General features: G+C 46.8%; 1 protein-coding gene across 4 annotated transcripts in view; it reads left to right on the top strand.

Moving 5' to 3' along the window:
- LOC137344669 (methyltransferase-like protein 27) overlaps positions 1-10873 on the top strand; it is a 46617-nt gene extending 35744 nt beyond the window's left edge. For all 4 annotated transcript variants that reach the window (XM_068007794.1, XM_068007793.1, XM_068007795.1 and 1 more), the window contains 4 exons: positions 3112-3240; positions 4835-4973; positions 7662-7754; positions 10565-10873. In XM_068007794.1, coding sequence (XP_067863895.1) covers positions 3112-3240; positions 4835-4973; positions 7662-7754; positions 10565-10770 — 567 coding nt within the window. In that variant the 3' untranslated portion in view covers positions 10771-10873. The remainder of the gene's footprint in view (positions 1-3111; positions 3241-4834; positions 4974-7661; positions 7755-10564) is intronic.
- Positions 10874-16024: the final 5151 nt, after the last annotated feature.

Consider the following 16024-nt stretch of genomic DNA (forward strand, 5'->3'; position numbering starts at 1 on the left):
TGAGGGGTTGCGAATGGAACTGAACACTGTGCAATCATCCACAAACATCCCTACTTCAGACTTTATGATGGAGGGAAGGTCATTGATGAAGCAGCTGAAGATGGCTGGGCCTAGGACACTGCCCTGAGGAACTCCTGCAGCAACGTCCTGGGGCTGAGATGATTGGCCTCCAACAATCACTACCATCTTCCTTTGTGCTAGGTATGACTCCAGCCACTGGAGAGTTTTCCCCCTGATTCCCATTGACTTCAATTTTACTGGGGCTCCTTGGTGCCACACTCGATCAAATGCTGCCTTGATGTCAAGGGCAGTCACTCTCATCTCACCTCTGGATTTCAGCTCTTTTGTCCATGTTTGGACCAAGGTTGTAACGAGGTCTGGAGCCGAGTGGTCCTGGCAGAACCCAAACTGAGCATCGGTGAGCAGGTTATTGGTGAGTAAGTGCTGCTTGATAGCACTGTCGACGACATCTTCCATCACTTTGCTGATGATTGAGAGTAGACTGATGAGGCGCCAATTGGCCTGATTGGATTGGTCCTGCTTTTTATGGACAGGACATACCTGGGCAATTTTCCACATTGTTGGGTAGATGCCAGTGTTGTAGCTGTACTGGAACAGCTTGGCTAGAGGCGCAGCTAGTTCTGGAGCACAAGTCTTCAGCACTGCAGCTGGGATGTTGTCAGGGCCCATAGTCTTTGCTGTATCCAGTGCACTCAGCCGTTTCTTGGTATCACATGGAGTGAATGGAATTTGCTGAAGACTGGCTTCTGTGACGGTGGGGATATCGGGAGGAGGCCAAGATGGATCATCTACTTGGCACTTCTGGCTGATGATGGTTGCAAATGCTTCAGCCTTGTCTTTCACACTCACGTGCTGGACTCTGCCATCATTGAGGATGGGGATGTTTAACTGTTCATCACCATTCACGATTGGATGTGGCAGGACTGCAGAGCTTTGATCTGATCTGTTGGTTGTGGAATCGCTTAGCTCTGTCTATAGCATGTTGCTTCCGCTGTTTAGCATGCATGTAGTCCTGAGTTGTAGCTTCACCAGGTTGGCACCTCATTTTTAGGTATGCCTGGTACTGCTCCTGGCATGCTCTTCTACACTCCTCATGAACCAGGGTTGATCTCCTGGCTTGTTGGTAACGGTAGAGTGAGGAGTATGCCGGGCCATGAAGTTACGGGTTGTGGTAGAATATAATTTTGCTGTTACTGACAGCCCACAGCGCCTCATGGATGCCCAGCTTTGAGCTGCTAGATCTGTTCTGAATCTATCCCATTTAGCACGGTGGTAGTGCCACACAATACAATGGAAGGTGTCCTCAGTGTGAAGACAGGACTTCATCTCCACAAGGACTGTGCGGTGCTCACTTCTACCAATACTGTCATGGACAGATGCCTCTGCGATTGGTTGATTGGTGAGGACGAGTTCAAGTAGGTTTTTCCCTTGTGTTGGTTCACTCACCACCCGCCCAGGCCCAATCTGGCAGCTATGTCCTTCAGGAATCAGCCAGCTTGGTCATTAGTGGTGCTAACGAGCCACTCTTGATGATGGACATTGAAGTCCCTGTGCCCTTGCTACCCTCAGTGCTTCCTCCAAGTGGTGCTCAGCATGGAGGAGGACTGATTCATCAGCTGAGGGAGGGCGTTATGTGGTAATCAGCAGGAGGTTTCCTTGCCCATGTTTGACCTGATGCAATGAGATTTCATGGGGTCCGGAGTGAATGTTGCAGACTCCCAGGGCCACTCCCTCCTGACTGTATATCACTGTACCGCCACCTCTGGTGGGTCTGTCCTGCCAGTGGGACAGGACATACCCAGGGATGGTGATGGAGGAGTCTGGGACGTTGGCTGAAAGGTATGATTCTGTGAATATGGCTGTGTCAGGCTGTTGCTTGACTAGTCTGTGGGACAGCTCTCCCAATTTTGACACATGTCCCCAGATGTTAGTGAGGAGGACCTTGCAGAGTCGACTGGGCTTGGTTTGCCTTTGTCGTGTTCGGTGCCTAGTGGTCCGATGCCGGGTGGTCCGTCAGGTTTTATTCTTAGTATTTCTTTTTGTAGTGAGATTGTAGAACTGAGTGGCTTGCTAGGCCAATTCAGAGGGCAGTTAAGAATCTATCACATTGCTGTCGGTCTGGAGTCACATATAGGCCAGACCGGATAAGGACGGCAGGTTTCCCTCCCTAAGGACATTAGAGAACCAGATGGGTTTTTACAACAAACCAGTAGTTTCATGATCACCATTACTGATACTAGCTTTTTATTCCAGATTTTATTTAATTAACTGAATTTAAATTCCCCAGCTGCCGTGGCTGGATTTGAACTCATATCTCTGGATTATTAGTCCAGACTTTTGGTTTACTAATCCAGTAACATACCTGTTTTTGGTACCACTTACAAACTGGGAGATTTTGCTTGAGATGTCACTAATATGTTAAAGTAGCAAGTCCCACAAGACCGATCCCTTGAGATCCCCGTTCATGAATGTGTTCCAGCCTGGAAAATTCCTATTTAAGATGACCTCTGTTCTTCTCTTCAAGCCAGATTTCCCCTCCTGCACCGCACTTTACCCCTAACCTTAATCATTATTGTTACCAGGTACAGTAAAAGACAGCAGTGAGTGTCCATGGGATCAGATTGTTGATGGGTTGCAGGATCATGGGACCGGTTAACAACAGGAACACTCAGTGAAGGGAGAGCAGGGGTTACTGAAAGAGGGAAAGACGGAATTAGAACTACCGTACTGGAGAAGGAGGGAGGTCAGATATAAATAACACAGGAGGTGGCATCAATGTACAGTCAGCATTGTGACAAGTGACACCCATGACACAAATCGAACCAAAACCCTTCATGGGGTTAGCTTTCTGAGAAGTGGTGGGGGTTTGGTAACCTCGGCTTTGTATAGAAAATTCCCCATCTGTTGATTCAATGGATGGCAAATGGGAGGCAGTTCACCTGCGATATTACAATAGGTGCAGGTGGTCACCAGCCTCCCCCAATCCAGGGTAAAGTCTGGAATCAGCCTCCCCACCCATGCTCCAAGATACAGATTGTACAGATTCTTCAGATGCCACACTGTATTAATGAAATCTCTTTCTGCCCTCAGCACATGAGTGTGATGGATTACCAGGCTCCCAGGTTCGGTGTGGAGACCGTGGACTCTGTGTATCTAGAACATCGAGACAGTGCGTTGGTCCTTGATGTGCCCTGTGGAACAGGATTAGTGGCTGAAGGGGTAAGAAACGATGAAACCGTAATCGATTACCACAGAGATATTGATGTGAAACTGTGCAACCTGCCCTTACCTGTCCATCGCTTAGTGCAATAGTGAGAAGGTTCTAAAATGACTACATTTCTTATTTTTGAACATTGTTGCTATTGTGGATATGAGCAGAGGAAGAGAAACTGTGAAGTGGGTGAAGATAGAAAACTTCCCCACAAGCATGTTAAAATATTCTGACAAGAGATAGGTGTAAGAACATAAGAAATAGGAGCAGGAGTAGGCCATACGGCCCCTCGAGACTGTTCCGCCATTCAGTAGGATCATGGCTGATTTTCAATCTCAACTCCACTTTCCCGCCTGATCCCCATATCCCTTGATTCCCTTAGAGTCCAAAAATCTATCGATCTCAGCCTTGAATATACTCAACAACTGAGCATCCACAGCCCTCTGGGGTAGAGAATTCTAAAGATTCATAACCCTCTGAGTGAAGAAATTCCTCCACATCTCAGTATTAAATGGCCGACCGCTTATCCTGAGTCTATACCCCCTAGTTCTAGATGCTGGAATGTATATTGCAGGGTCTCTATATCTCGCTAAAAGCTCCCAATGACTGCTCAATTGGAACAGGACAGGCTGAGATGGGCTTTCCAAAATTGCCCTGGGCAAAGAAAAATTTGTATCTCTTAAACTCAAATAGATCTGTCAACCAAGCATATATTCAAACTAAACCCACGGCATGCTTGTATTTGAATTAAATGGCTGGGCCCCTCCCTCAGATATCAGTTGATGACATAACAGGGGAGATTTTCCTGGGTCCATGTTTAGGCACAGTGGATATCTGAAAATCAAGTGGGTTAGAATACACATCTGTAAAGGAACTGCTCCATTTATCCTTCATTTAAATTATTAGAGGAAAATCAGGCAGTTGTTTTATAGACATATCCTTCAGCCTGCCCGAGTCAGTCATGTAGTGTGGAACTTGAGAATGTGAGCCAGACCAGGTAGGGGTAGTAAATTCCCTTTCCTGAAGGACTTAATGAACCAGTTTGGTTTTTATGACAATCTGGCAGGTTTCATGGTCACTTTTTCTGCTGCCAGCCCACAAATCACCAAATTTAATGAATTCAATTTCCCAACTTGCCATGGTGGGATTTGAACTCACAACCTATGCATAGCTAGTCCAGTACCACTATCATACCCACTGCACCCAGGCTATCCAGCACGGCTGGGCACAGATGCAGGAAAATCTCCCCTAAAATGTGTTCTGGAGCTATCGGGTATGAAAACAAGCTTGGCCATTTTCTGTAAATGAGACTGGTATTTGGAGCCCATGACAGAAAGAGGGAAGCCAACCACATGATACATCAGAGAGAAAAATACTTCGCTCTTTGTCACAAATCTGTTTTCAGTTAGCTGCAGTTGGTGAAAGTGCCCAAAATGATCTCCTCCTGACCAAAATACGAAGCAGTGTAGATGCTAGGACTCCAAATTGTGTGGCACAGTTAGTTCTTCATGTGGAGCTTTACAAAATACCATGGAGACAAGCGTAATAGACTATCAGAGGCTTCTGGATAGCATGAAATTTAAACAAACCTGGTTTCTTTAGTTGCAGAAACTGGGATTTAAGAACATCCATGGAATAGATGGCAGTGAAGAAATGCTGAAGTTGGCTGAATCCAATGGCATGTATCAGAGTCTGATACATTGCTTGGTAACTGCAGATAAACCACTGCCTGTAAAAGCAGGTAACTAACTGATTCTACCTCATTTGAACAATACCCGTAGGCCCTAGGAAATAGTCCTCTTCATTCTGTCGGATGATCTTTCTGAGGTTTGGGTCTTCTTTTAACGAGGCGAGAAAATGTTGCTAGCTTTAGTTCTGCAAATGAGGTTGGGAAAAATAACCGATGTTGGGAAATAGAGGCAATAAAATAGATTCAATGTGAAAATAGAAAAGGACAAAGTCGAGTCAAAGGCAAGGATACTGGAATGAGGCAAAGTTCAGTGCAATTAAAAGGGATCTGACCCATCAACAGGGCAGAAAAGTCAACAAACAAGTCGACAGATCAGCAGCAGGAAATCTTCAATATGAGATGGATCGATTATAAGGTGAAACGAGATGCATCAAAGAATAGATAAATAGAAAGATTAAAACTAAACTGAAACTTAAAGGGAGGCAAGTGATGAGATTAGGGCTACAATACTGAAGAACATCATGAGGAATGTGGAAAGTGGAGTGGTGAGGTGAATGGGGAGATTAGAAGGGTTAAAAGGGAATATGGAAAAAGGTTAGCAGATAATATAAAGGAAATAGTAAGGATTTTTATAAGCATATAAAAGGTAAAAGAACAGTTAAAGAGAGGGCAGAGATGAAGGAGGGAATGTAATTGTGAAGGATGAAGAGATGGTGATGATATAGTAAGTACATTGGTCCAGAGTTCCTGCTGGCTTTTTCAGCACAATCCAGCTGAATCAGGGCAAACATTGCAGAATTTCAATTTACACTGGGTGTCATTTTACGTCCAGCGCTGGCTAAAAAAAAATCACGCTGAAGCCGGCCCCGCCCACAAAACAGACCACGCCCCCCCCGATCGAAATAACAAGGATGGTGAGTTTCTGCCAATTGCACCTGTTCGAGGAGGGTCTTCAAATTAAGCTCGTTTTCTTAGGCGCAAAGGCACTAGTAGGCACGGTTTAAATGTTATTAAATATTACAAAATATTAATTTACTAAGAAACTGACTGGTGTACACCAATGAAAGTAGTAAATGCTTCAGTATAGTTTTTTAAAGTCATTTTCAGTGATTTAAAATCGGGTTTCGCACAGGTAGAGGACCAGAGACTTTGATTAAAAAGGCTTATTTTTGATGATAAACCCATTTTCAGCTGTCTTAATAAAACTGCACCAGGTCACCACTCTTAAATACACCCTAAATGCATCAATGAATATGTTTTATTGCAAAAAAAAGAATAAATGATTATGTTCTGTTAAGCTGCTGGATTGCTCTGATACATGGAAGATTTTACGTTAGTAATTATGTTAATACATTTTATCTGAAACTTGCAATAAAATGCGGGCGGTGCAATTTTCGGGCACAATTTGCGCCCAAGTACTGATTGTGCCCAAAGCTCTGGGCACTATTTTTCATCCCTTCTCAGATACACAACTTCTACCAGGGAACTGGAGGGTAAATTAGAGACCAGTTAGTATTAACACCCCAATGTTACTGTTTGCATTTAAGTTGTCTTAATTAAAGGTGAACCATAAAACAGTTGGTTCGCTGGATGGAACATCCCATCAAAAATCTATCTCTAGTGTACCAGTTATTCCTTTTAAAGATAAGAGGACAGAAAATCTTTCTCCCTTTCTCTCCCTCTCTGTCTCACTTTCTCTCCATCTCCTCTCCCTTTCTCTCGCTCTCCTGCTCACCTTTTCTTCATTTCTTTTTTTTCTGGTTATAGGGTTGGGGGGGTGGGATTAGGCACATGGATTTTCCATGTCATCTTGACTGATCAAATATAAATCAAATGAAACCGGAATCGAATCATAATTTTATTATTGGTGTCGATGATGCACTCCAGTCCCTGCGGTGCCCACTGGTCGCGGAAAGCCCCAAACGCACCGGCAGACACCGTGTGCTCCCTCTCCGGGTGTGGAGGATGCTGCGGAAGAGAGGCAGACTGTCGGAACTACTGCCCCCACGTGCTGCGTCTAGCCTCCTACTCACCTTCTCTCTCCCTCTGTCTCCCCCTTTCTATATCTCTCTATCTCTCTTACCGCCTCTCTTCCTCTCTCTCTCTCTCTCCCTCTTTCTCTTTCTCTGTATGATTGAGAGGGTCTGAGTGTTTTCTGGATTTCCTTTCTCTCTAATTTTCCCTTATCCTCTCCTGAAGGCACTAAACATCCTGGCACACAGTTCCACAGATACCAGCCTCCTCCAGTACCTTGCCCAAGTAGTTATCCTTTATGTGTGACAGTGAGTTTCAGCTGGCTATTTGACCCTGGAGGGTATCACCGCTCAGCTTTATATTGCCCTCATCAAAGGTCTACATGCACTCACTTTCCAGCAGGGGTCACTGGATAATGATGTGCTGTCTGAAGTCTGACATCCCCCTCCTGAGACCCGTGTAATGCCCCTAATGCTAATCCCAGTGGGATCTGCTGACTGCATCAGCAGGGCCCTGCTGGCCTGTGCGGTTCAGTTACTCATGGCCTTTGCCTCACGAGTGGGCCCTTGGAAGAGCTCGGGTCCAAATATTTCAGAGACCCTCAGAGCACATCCACCGATAGAGGAGCGGGGTCTTCTGATTGGGTTTAAAGGGAACTTGACTTATTAAAAAATGTTTTCTCTCATTTTGTTACTTGAGATCAGGTAACAGTTTGCCAGTGCAGAGTCTAACAAGCCTCTCCGTTGTTGGATTGAATTGTTGTAGGTACCTATGATTTAGTGACTGTTGTTGGAGGAATAGCTCAACAACATCTGCCATGGAGCATCCTTCCAGAACTGCTGAGAGTCACCAAATCAGGTGAGCAGAAAGGCCCCTCCTCGTAAGATCGTTCGGTCCGTCATTGGGAAGTGCAACCCAAACAGGATGGCTGCCACAAGGCAACAGCTCAAGGCAACATGTCTATTTCTACATAGAAAGCTCCTTTTACAGTCATGTGCCTGCAAATAGAAATTTCTAGGAGGTGAAGGATGGGCATGTTATAATTATGTTGTCCATTTTCAAAATCCTACTGTTTGAACATTTGCCTGCAATTATCCTACAATCAGTAATACTGCAGGTACCTGCTGCTATTTCAGGGTCAGTCTGCCCAGAGTAATACTGCAGGTACCTGCTGTTAGAGCAGGTCAGTCTGCCCAGAGTAATACTGCAGGTACCTGCTGTTACAGCAGGTCAGTCTGCCCAGAGTAATACTGCAGGTACCTGCTGTTACAGTAGGTCAGTCTGCCCAGAGTAATACTGCAGGTACCTGCTGTTACAGCAGGTCAGTCTGCCCAGAGTAATACTGCAGGTACCTGCTGTTACAGCAGGTCAGTCTGCCCAGAGTAATACTGCAGGTACCTGCTGTTAGAGCAGGTCAGTCTGCCCAGAGTAATACTGCAGGTACCTGCTGTTAGAGCAGGTCAGTCTGCCCAGAGTAATACTGCAGGTACCTGCTGTTAGAGCAGGTCAGTCTGCCCAGAGTAATACTGCAGGTACCTGCTGTTAGAGCAGGTCAGTCTGCCCAGAGTAATACTGCAGGTACCTGCTGTTAGAGCAGGTCAGTCTGCCCAGAGTAATACTGCAGGTACCTGCTGTTACAGCAGGTCAGTCTGCCCAGAGTAATACTGCAGGTACCTGCTGTTACAGTAGGTCAGTCTGCCCAGAGTAATACTGCAGGTACCTGCTGTTACAGTAGGTCAGTCTGCCCAGAGTAATACTGCAGGTACCTGCTGTTAGAGCAGGTCAGTCTGCCCAGAGTTATACAACAACAACAACAAAACTTGCATTTATATAGCGCCTTTAACATAGTAAAATGTCCCAAGGCGCTTCACAGGAGCGATTATCAAATAAAATTTGACACCGAGCCACATAAGGAGATATTGGGACAGGTGACCAAAAGCTTGATCAAAGTGGTAGGTTTTAAGGAGCGTCTTAAAGGAGGAGAGAGAAGCAGAGAGGTTTAGGGATGGAATTCCAGAGCTTAGGCTTAGACAGCTGAAGGCCTCCAATGGTGGAGCGATTTAAATCGGGGATGCGCAAACGGCAAGAATTGGAGGAGCGCAGAGATCTCGGAGGGTTGTCGGGCTGGAGAAGGTTCCAGAGGTAGGGAGGGGTGAGGCCATGAATGATTTGAAAGCAAAGAAAAGAATTTTGAATTCACAGCGTTCCCAGACCGGGAGCCAGTGTAGGTCAGCAAACACAGGGGTGATGGGAGAACGGGACTTGGTGCGAGTTAGGATACAGACAGCAGAGTTTTAGATGAGCTCAAGTTTATGGAGGGTGGAAGATGGGAGGCCGGCCAGGAGAGCATTGGAATAATCGAATCTAGAGGTAATAAAAGCATGGATGAGGGTTTCAGCAGCAGATGAGCTGAGGCAGGGGCAGAGACGGGCGATGTTACAGAGGTGGAAGTAGGCGGTCTTGGTGATGGAGCAGATATGTGGTCAGAAGCTCATCTTAGGGTGAAACAGGACGCCAAGATTGCAAACGGTCTGGTTCAGCCTCAGACAGTGGCCAGGGAGAGGGATGGAGTCAGTGGTTAGGGAATGGAGTTTGCAGCGGGGACCAAAGACAATGGCTTCGATCCTCCCTGTATTTAGTTGGGGGAAATTTTTGCTCATCCAGTACTGGATGTCGGACAAGCAGTGTGACAAATCAGAGACAGTGGAGGGGTCGAGGGAGGTGGTGGTGAGGTAGAGCTGGGTGTCGTCAGCGTACATGTAGAATCTGATGTGTTTTCAGATGATGTCGTCGAGGGGCAGCATGTAGATGAGAAATAGGTGGGGACCAAGGATAGATCCTCTGGGGACTCCAGAGGTAACAGTGCAGGAGTGGGAAGAGAAACCATTGCAGGTGATTCTCTGGCTACGACTGGATAGATAGGATGGAACCGGGGGAGGGCAGTCCCACCCAGCTGGACAACGGAGGAGAGGCGTTGGAGGAGGATGGTGTGGTCAACCATGTCAAAGGCTGCAGACAGGTCGAGAAGGATGAGGAGGGATAGTTTACCCCAGTCACAGTCACGTACAATATCATTTGTGACTTTGATATGGGCCGTTTCAGTACTGTGGCAGGGGTGGAAACCTGATTGGAGGGATTCAAACATGGAGTTGTGGGAAAGGTGGGCACGGATTTTGGAGGCGACAACACGTTCAAGGACTTTGGAGAGGGAAGGGAGGTTGGCGATGGGGCGGTCGTTTGCAAGGGCAGAGGGGTCAAGGGTGGGTTTTTTGAAGAGGGGGTTGATGACGGCAGATTTGAAGGGGAGGGGGACAGTACCTGAGGAGAGGGAACCGTTAACAGTATCAGCTAACATGGGGGCCAGGAAGGGAAGTTGGGTGGTCAGTAATTTGGTGGGAATAGGATCGAGGGAGCAAGAGGTGAGTCAAGATGAACTCAGCGAGGGCATGAGGGGAGATAGGAGAGATATTGCAGATACCTACTGTTAGAATGGCCTGTGACTGGTACACTGCAAGCAGTGCACGCACAGTCAATCTGAGACAACTCCTCTTTAAACTTTGATGGCAGTGATGCAGGATGTGCAGTATAACTTTGTTCTTGGAGAATGCTTGCCTCACCAGTGCATGTTTTACCTGGAGCTGTCTGACAGATATTCATCTCTCTTGCAGGAGGCTTAATCTGTTTCACAATGAGAGCTGAGGAGAGTGAACACAGAAGTAAACTGCTTGCTTCAGTGCAAGAACTGGTGAGCAAAGGGCTGTGGGAGAAGGTTGTGGAGCGATATGTGGAGAAGTGGCAGAAGGAGATGCTGCCGACTCAGGTGGCAACAGAATACGTTGATGGGGTTGTGGCTGTCTACAGGAAGAAGTACTGATGCTGTCACCAGTCGTTGGTTATTCTGAGTTTCACATTTGCAAATTGTCAATTGAATGAATTTTATTTGCGAATAAATTAGCCAGAAGTCACTTGGTGCGAAAAAACCAAACAGCGATCTTCCCTTTCCATGTTTCTTTGCCCTTCATTTGTCCTTAAAGTGCTGCTGACATTGCATTGTTGGTAAATTAAAGGGATGTGCTCACATATCTGGGGGCAGAAACAGTAACAGCCTTTATACAAGCCAATGGCCCAGAAAGTCGATTGTGCTGTGCCTGTTTCTCAGGCGCAAAACGGGCGCCTAAGCTTCCAATATGGCGGGTGGCGTATGCGCACACATTCTGCGCTGGTGGTGCGCTGCCCGCCATGTTGGTATAGGCATCAATAGAGGTGTCCGGGGCCCGCGCCTGAAACAGGCATATGGAAATACGAGGCCTGTTTGAGACCCCTATGCAAAATTGGGATACTCTATATGCAGCCGGTGCCGGAATGCTGCGTTCAGGAAAATGTAGTCTACATGTGGCCTAACTAACGGTCTTTAAAGGGCCACTGCAGGTCGCCACCAAAAGGGTACATTTAAAAAAAATACTTACCTGAATGTGGAGCCAGGAGGTGTAGGAGTGTTCCTCCCCGGTCCACAGCAGTACAGAAGACCATTGCCGGCCCCCTCCTTTCCCCTCCCGACCGTCCCCTCCTTCCCCCCTCCCCCCCCCCCCCCCCGACCGGCCTCCTCCTTCCCTCCCGACCCGTCTCCTCCTTCCCCCCCCGACCGACCTCCTCCTTCCCTCCCGACCCGTCTCCTCCTTCCCCCCTCCCCCCCCCCCCCCCCCGACCGGCCTCCTCCTTCCCTCCCGACCCGTCCCCTCCTTCCCCCCCGACCGACCTCCTCCTTCCCTCCCGACCCGTCTCCTCCTTCCCTCCCGACCCGTCCCCTCCTTCCCCCCCGACCGACCTCCTCCTTCCCTCCCGACCCGTCTCCTCCTTCCCCCCCGGCCCTCCCCATCCTTACCCACCGACCGGCTCCCAAGTCTTAAACAATCAAAAACTGCTGCCAGAGTTGTCACCTTTTGATGACATCACACACCAATGGTGTACACACCAGGGTGAACAAACAAAGTAAATTTTCTTAATCTTTCTTTGGACACTTTGCTGTAAGGATTTTTACAGGAGTTTGCTCCTGAACCTCACTGCAGTTTATCTCAGCTTCAGGAGATTGCAGCATATACCAGCCTCCAGTAGATCGACATGGACTTCTCTTCTGTCCACATGTTAGAGAAGGATAACACAGCCCATACACCAGGATCATATAATTTACTGATTGTTTTCGTTCAGTGGAGGAGCAGAGAAACTTTATTGGGGAGGGAGGTTTCACGTACTCACCCATTCATTTCTGGGATCAAGGTTCAAATCCAGCTCACATTCATGAGATTGACGGTGCTAACTATCTGATTTTGAACCAGATAGTCTGGATATTTCCAAAACATAAACTGGACCACAAAAGTCTAAGGTTTCAACGTATTTCCACTTCTAAACCTTTTAGATATGAAGCCATTAGTTTTGAGTTGACTTCTATGATTCTATCATGGGTAAGATGGGTATAGAGGGATATGGGCCAAGTGCAGGCAATTGGGACTAGCTTAGTGGTATAAACTGGGCGACATGGACATGTTGGGCCGAAGGGCCTGTTTCCATGTTGTAACTTCTATAATGTCTGAATGAGTTTTAATCAGCAACAGAGAAGGCTGAAGGCATGATCCCTAGCCTCGCCTCACCCTCACTGTGGCCATTGTCGGCTATAAGAATCTGATGTGAAATAAATTTGGGTAATTCCCAACCCAGTCCCAGCCTCGGTCCGATTGACTTTGGGCCAATACATCAGCAGTATCTTTAACAGAGAAGAGACCGATTATTTGAAAAAGTTCTTATGTAACCTTTAAATACGAGTTGAAATAATTAGCAATTATTTAGAATACAGTCACAGACAAACTGAGACCCAGAATGGTTTTGTTTTACTAAAGGTATGGTATAATGTTGGCGTTAGCTCAGTTGGTAGCACTCTCACCTCTGATTTAAGAAGGTTGTATGTTCAGATTCCCAATCCAAGAGACTTGAGCACAAAAACCTCGGGCCGTACTTCAGTGCTGCACTGTTGGGGTCACCGTCTTTCAGATGAGACATTATCTGAGGGTGGACATAAAAGATCCCATCGCACTATTTGAAGAAGTGCAGGGGAGTTCTCCCAAAGTCCTGGCCAATATTTATCCCTCAAACAACTACTAAAACAGATTATCTAATCATTTATTTCATTGCTGTTTGTGGGACCTTGCTGTGTGTAAATTGACTGCCACGTTTCCTACATTTAAACAGTGCACTCAGCCCTTTAGAAATTCCTTAGCTTGCAGCCTTGAACTTTATTACCAGCAATAAGACTTTATTTCCTCATTCACTATCTCTGCTGCTAGTTATCAATTAATTGTATCGACTGCAAAGTACTTTGCCAGGACATTAAAAAAACATGAATCAATAGTGCAGGAACAAGCAGTGCTGCCTCAGTCTGAACACAGTGTTCCAGGATGGTTCTGGACAATTAACAGTGGTCCCGGGATAAACGCTCGAAATCATGTCATCCCTGCCTAGCAATCAAACTCCAGCACGGGCACAGTAAGGTCACCTCTGAAAACAATGTCTCTGTTACTTCATGGAAGGCGAATGTTGTAGCCCCATATTTACACTCCTGGTACCAGACAGCCAATGCACTGCTTGGCTCCTGCCTGCTGGAATGTTAATTATCCGGCCTAGGAGAGAGCTTCGTGCTTGCCTGGATACACATGTTGGCAGAAGTCTTACCAACTGTTCAAAATGTAAATGTTTAGAGAGTATGAAGAGGAGAAACCACCCTCTAATTTTTGTGTAACATCAAGGAGATTTGAACAGGTTCCCAGAGGGTTCAGTGTACTCCCCCAAGCACTTTGGAAGCCGGATTTGATATTGCACTGGCTTTACTCAGTACCAGGCCTCAAACCCAAGAAAGAAAGAACTTGCATTTATATAGCACCTTTCACGGCCTCAGGATGTCCCAAAACACTTTACAGCCAATTAAGTACCTTTCTTTTGAAGTGTAGTCACTGTTGTAATTTAGGAAATGCAGCAGCCAATTTGCGTAATGTGATAATGACCAGATAATCTGCTTTAGTGATGTTAGGTAAGGGATATATAATGGCCAGGACAACAGGCTATTCTTCGAAATAGTGCCATGGGATCTTTACCAGCAGTGGCTCTGTTGGTAGCGCTCTCACCTCTGAGATAGAAGGTTGTGGGTTCAAGTCTCACTCCAAGGACTTGATCATATAATCCAGGCTGTCAGTGCAGTACTGAGGGAGTGCTGCACTATCGAGGGAGTGCTGCACTATCGAGGGAGTGCTGCACTATCGAGGGAGTGCTGCACTATCGAGGGAGTGCTGCACTATCGAGGGAGTGCTGCACTATCGGAGGTGAATGAACTTGCATTTATATAGAACATTTCACGACCTCATGACTTTACAGCCAATTAAGTACTTTTGAAGTTTAGTCACTGTTGTAATGTAGGAAAACAGCAGCCAATTTGCACACAGCAAGATCCCACAAATAGCAATGAGATCATGGGCGCTAAATTGGGCCGTGTAGCACCCGTTGTTTCGGTACTACACGGCCTCTCTGACATCCAAGATGGCGTCTTGGATGTGCACGCATGTTTCCAGCATGACGTACGCCGGACGCCATCTTGGTATAGGAGTTAGCGCAGGCGCAGATAACAAAAGCTAGAATCATATAAAGTAGGGAGAAAATGGATACAATCAGTGTGCAATGCTGATTTAAAGTGATAGACACCATTTTAGGACTTAATGGTCAACTCAACGTACAGTCTTAACTGCGACCATCTGAATGTGTCTTAGAGTGCCTGGAGGACCCCCCACCGGGGCTATTTAAATGAACCAGGCAGGATTTACAGGTTAGTGGCTGGATTATTGTTCTGGCTGCAGAGACATTTGTAACTGTTTTTGGAGGTTTCCTAGACTTCAATGCTAGGACATGGGGACATAGACTAACATTCAGAGCAAAGACGTGCAGGAGTGAAGTTAGGAAATGCTTCTACACGCAAAGGGTGGGAGAAGTTTGGAACGCTCTTCTGCAGACGGCAGTTGATGCTAGCTCACTTGTGAATGTTAAATCTGAGATTGATGGATTTCTGTGAACCAAGGGTATTAAGGGATATGGGGCTAAGGGATATGGAGTTAGGTCACAGGTCCACCATGATCTCACTGAATGGTGGAACAGACTCGAGGGGCTAAATGCCACTCCCACTTGCAGCCTCCTGATATGCGCCACCTTCTCCTGCAAGAAAGCGGGATGTGTGTCTGAGTGATGTGCCTCTCATGGTTGAATAGCTGCCAGTGTGTGTGGCCTATGAGTTGTGGGTGGGCGGCTTGCAACAGCGGTAGGGTGTAAGGGTGAGAGGAAGCATCTGATTGGAAGAGTTGAGTACTGATGGAAAGAGTTTGTTGGTATGTGGGTGATGGGGGGTGTAGTGCAATGGAGCAGTGGATGCGGCTAGTGGTGTAGTTTGTAGGAGACACCACTTGACAGTTGACCTCACTCACCTTGACCACTCATGTCAGAGCATTGAACTTCTTCCTGCACTGCATCCATGTTCATGATGCTGTGCACCTGGCATTGACTTCGACCCCCGCTGCCTCCCACTGTCTTTTGAGTATATGTCTGGAGGGCCTCTTACCCCCCCCACCCCACTCTGCGGATATAGGATGTCCCTCCTTCCGTCCACCTCTTGCACCAAGGTCTCTAGTGCATCAGTAGAGAACCTTGGTGCATGCACTCTCGCAGGCCTGGGCCCAACTCAGATCGGCAGATTGGTGAGGTCTGGTGTGCAGATTGGAGGATGTGGGATTTAGTAGTGCGCAAACTTTATTCAATGTTTTAACATAACTCATCAGTGTGTAAACATAGGGATGGGAGCTGCACCTGTGTTTTACCTGTGTGATGTCTGATCTCAGTTCGGACTCCGTGCAGACAGTAGACTGTTATTTTCAGCAAATAACAGGTACAAGCTACTTTTAAGAGCTTTCTAAGAAACATGCTCCTTTTAAGAGACTGGTGGAAAGTGTATATCTTTTGGATGAGACATTAAACCGAGGCCCAGTCTGCCCTCTCAGGTGAATGTAAAAGATCCCATAGCACTATTCGAAGACAAGGGGTGTCCT

This window comes from Heptranchias perlo, chromosome 27 (assembly GCF_035084215.1).
Source record: "Heptranchias perlo isolate sHepPer1 chromosome 27, sHepPer1.hap1, whole genome shotgun sequence".
NCBI classification, from domain to species: domain Eukaryota; kingdom Metazoa; phylum Chordata; class Chondrichthyes; order Hexanchiformes; family Hexanchidae; genus Heptranchias; species Heptranchias perlo.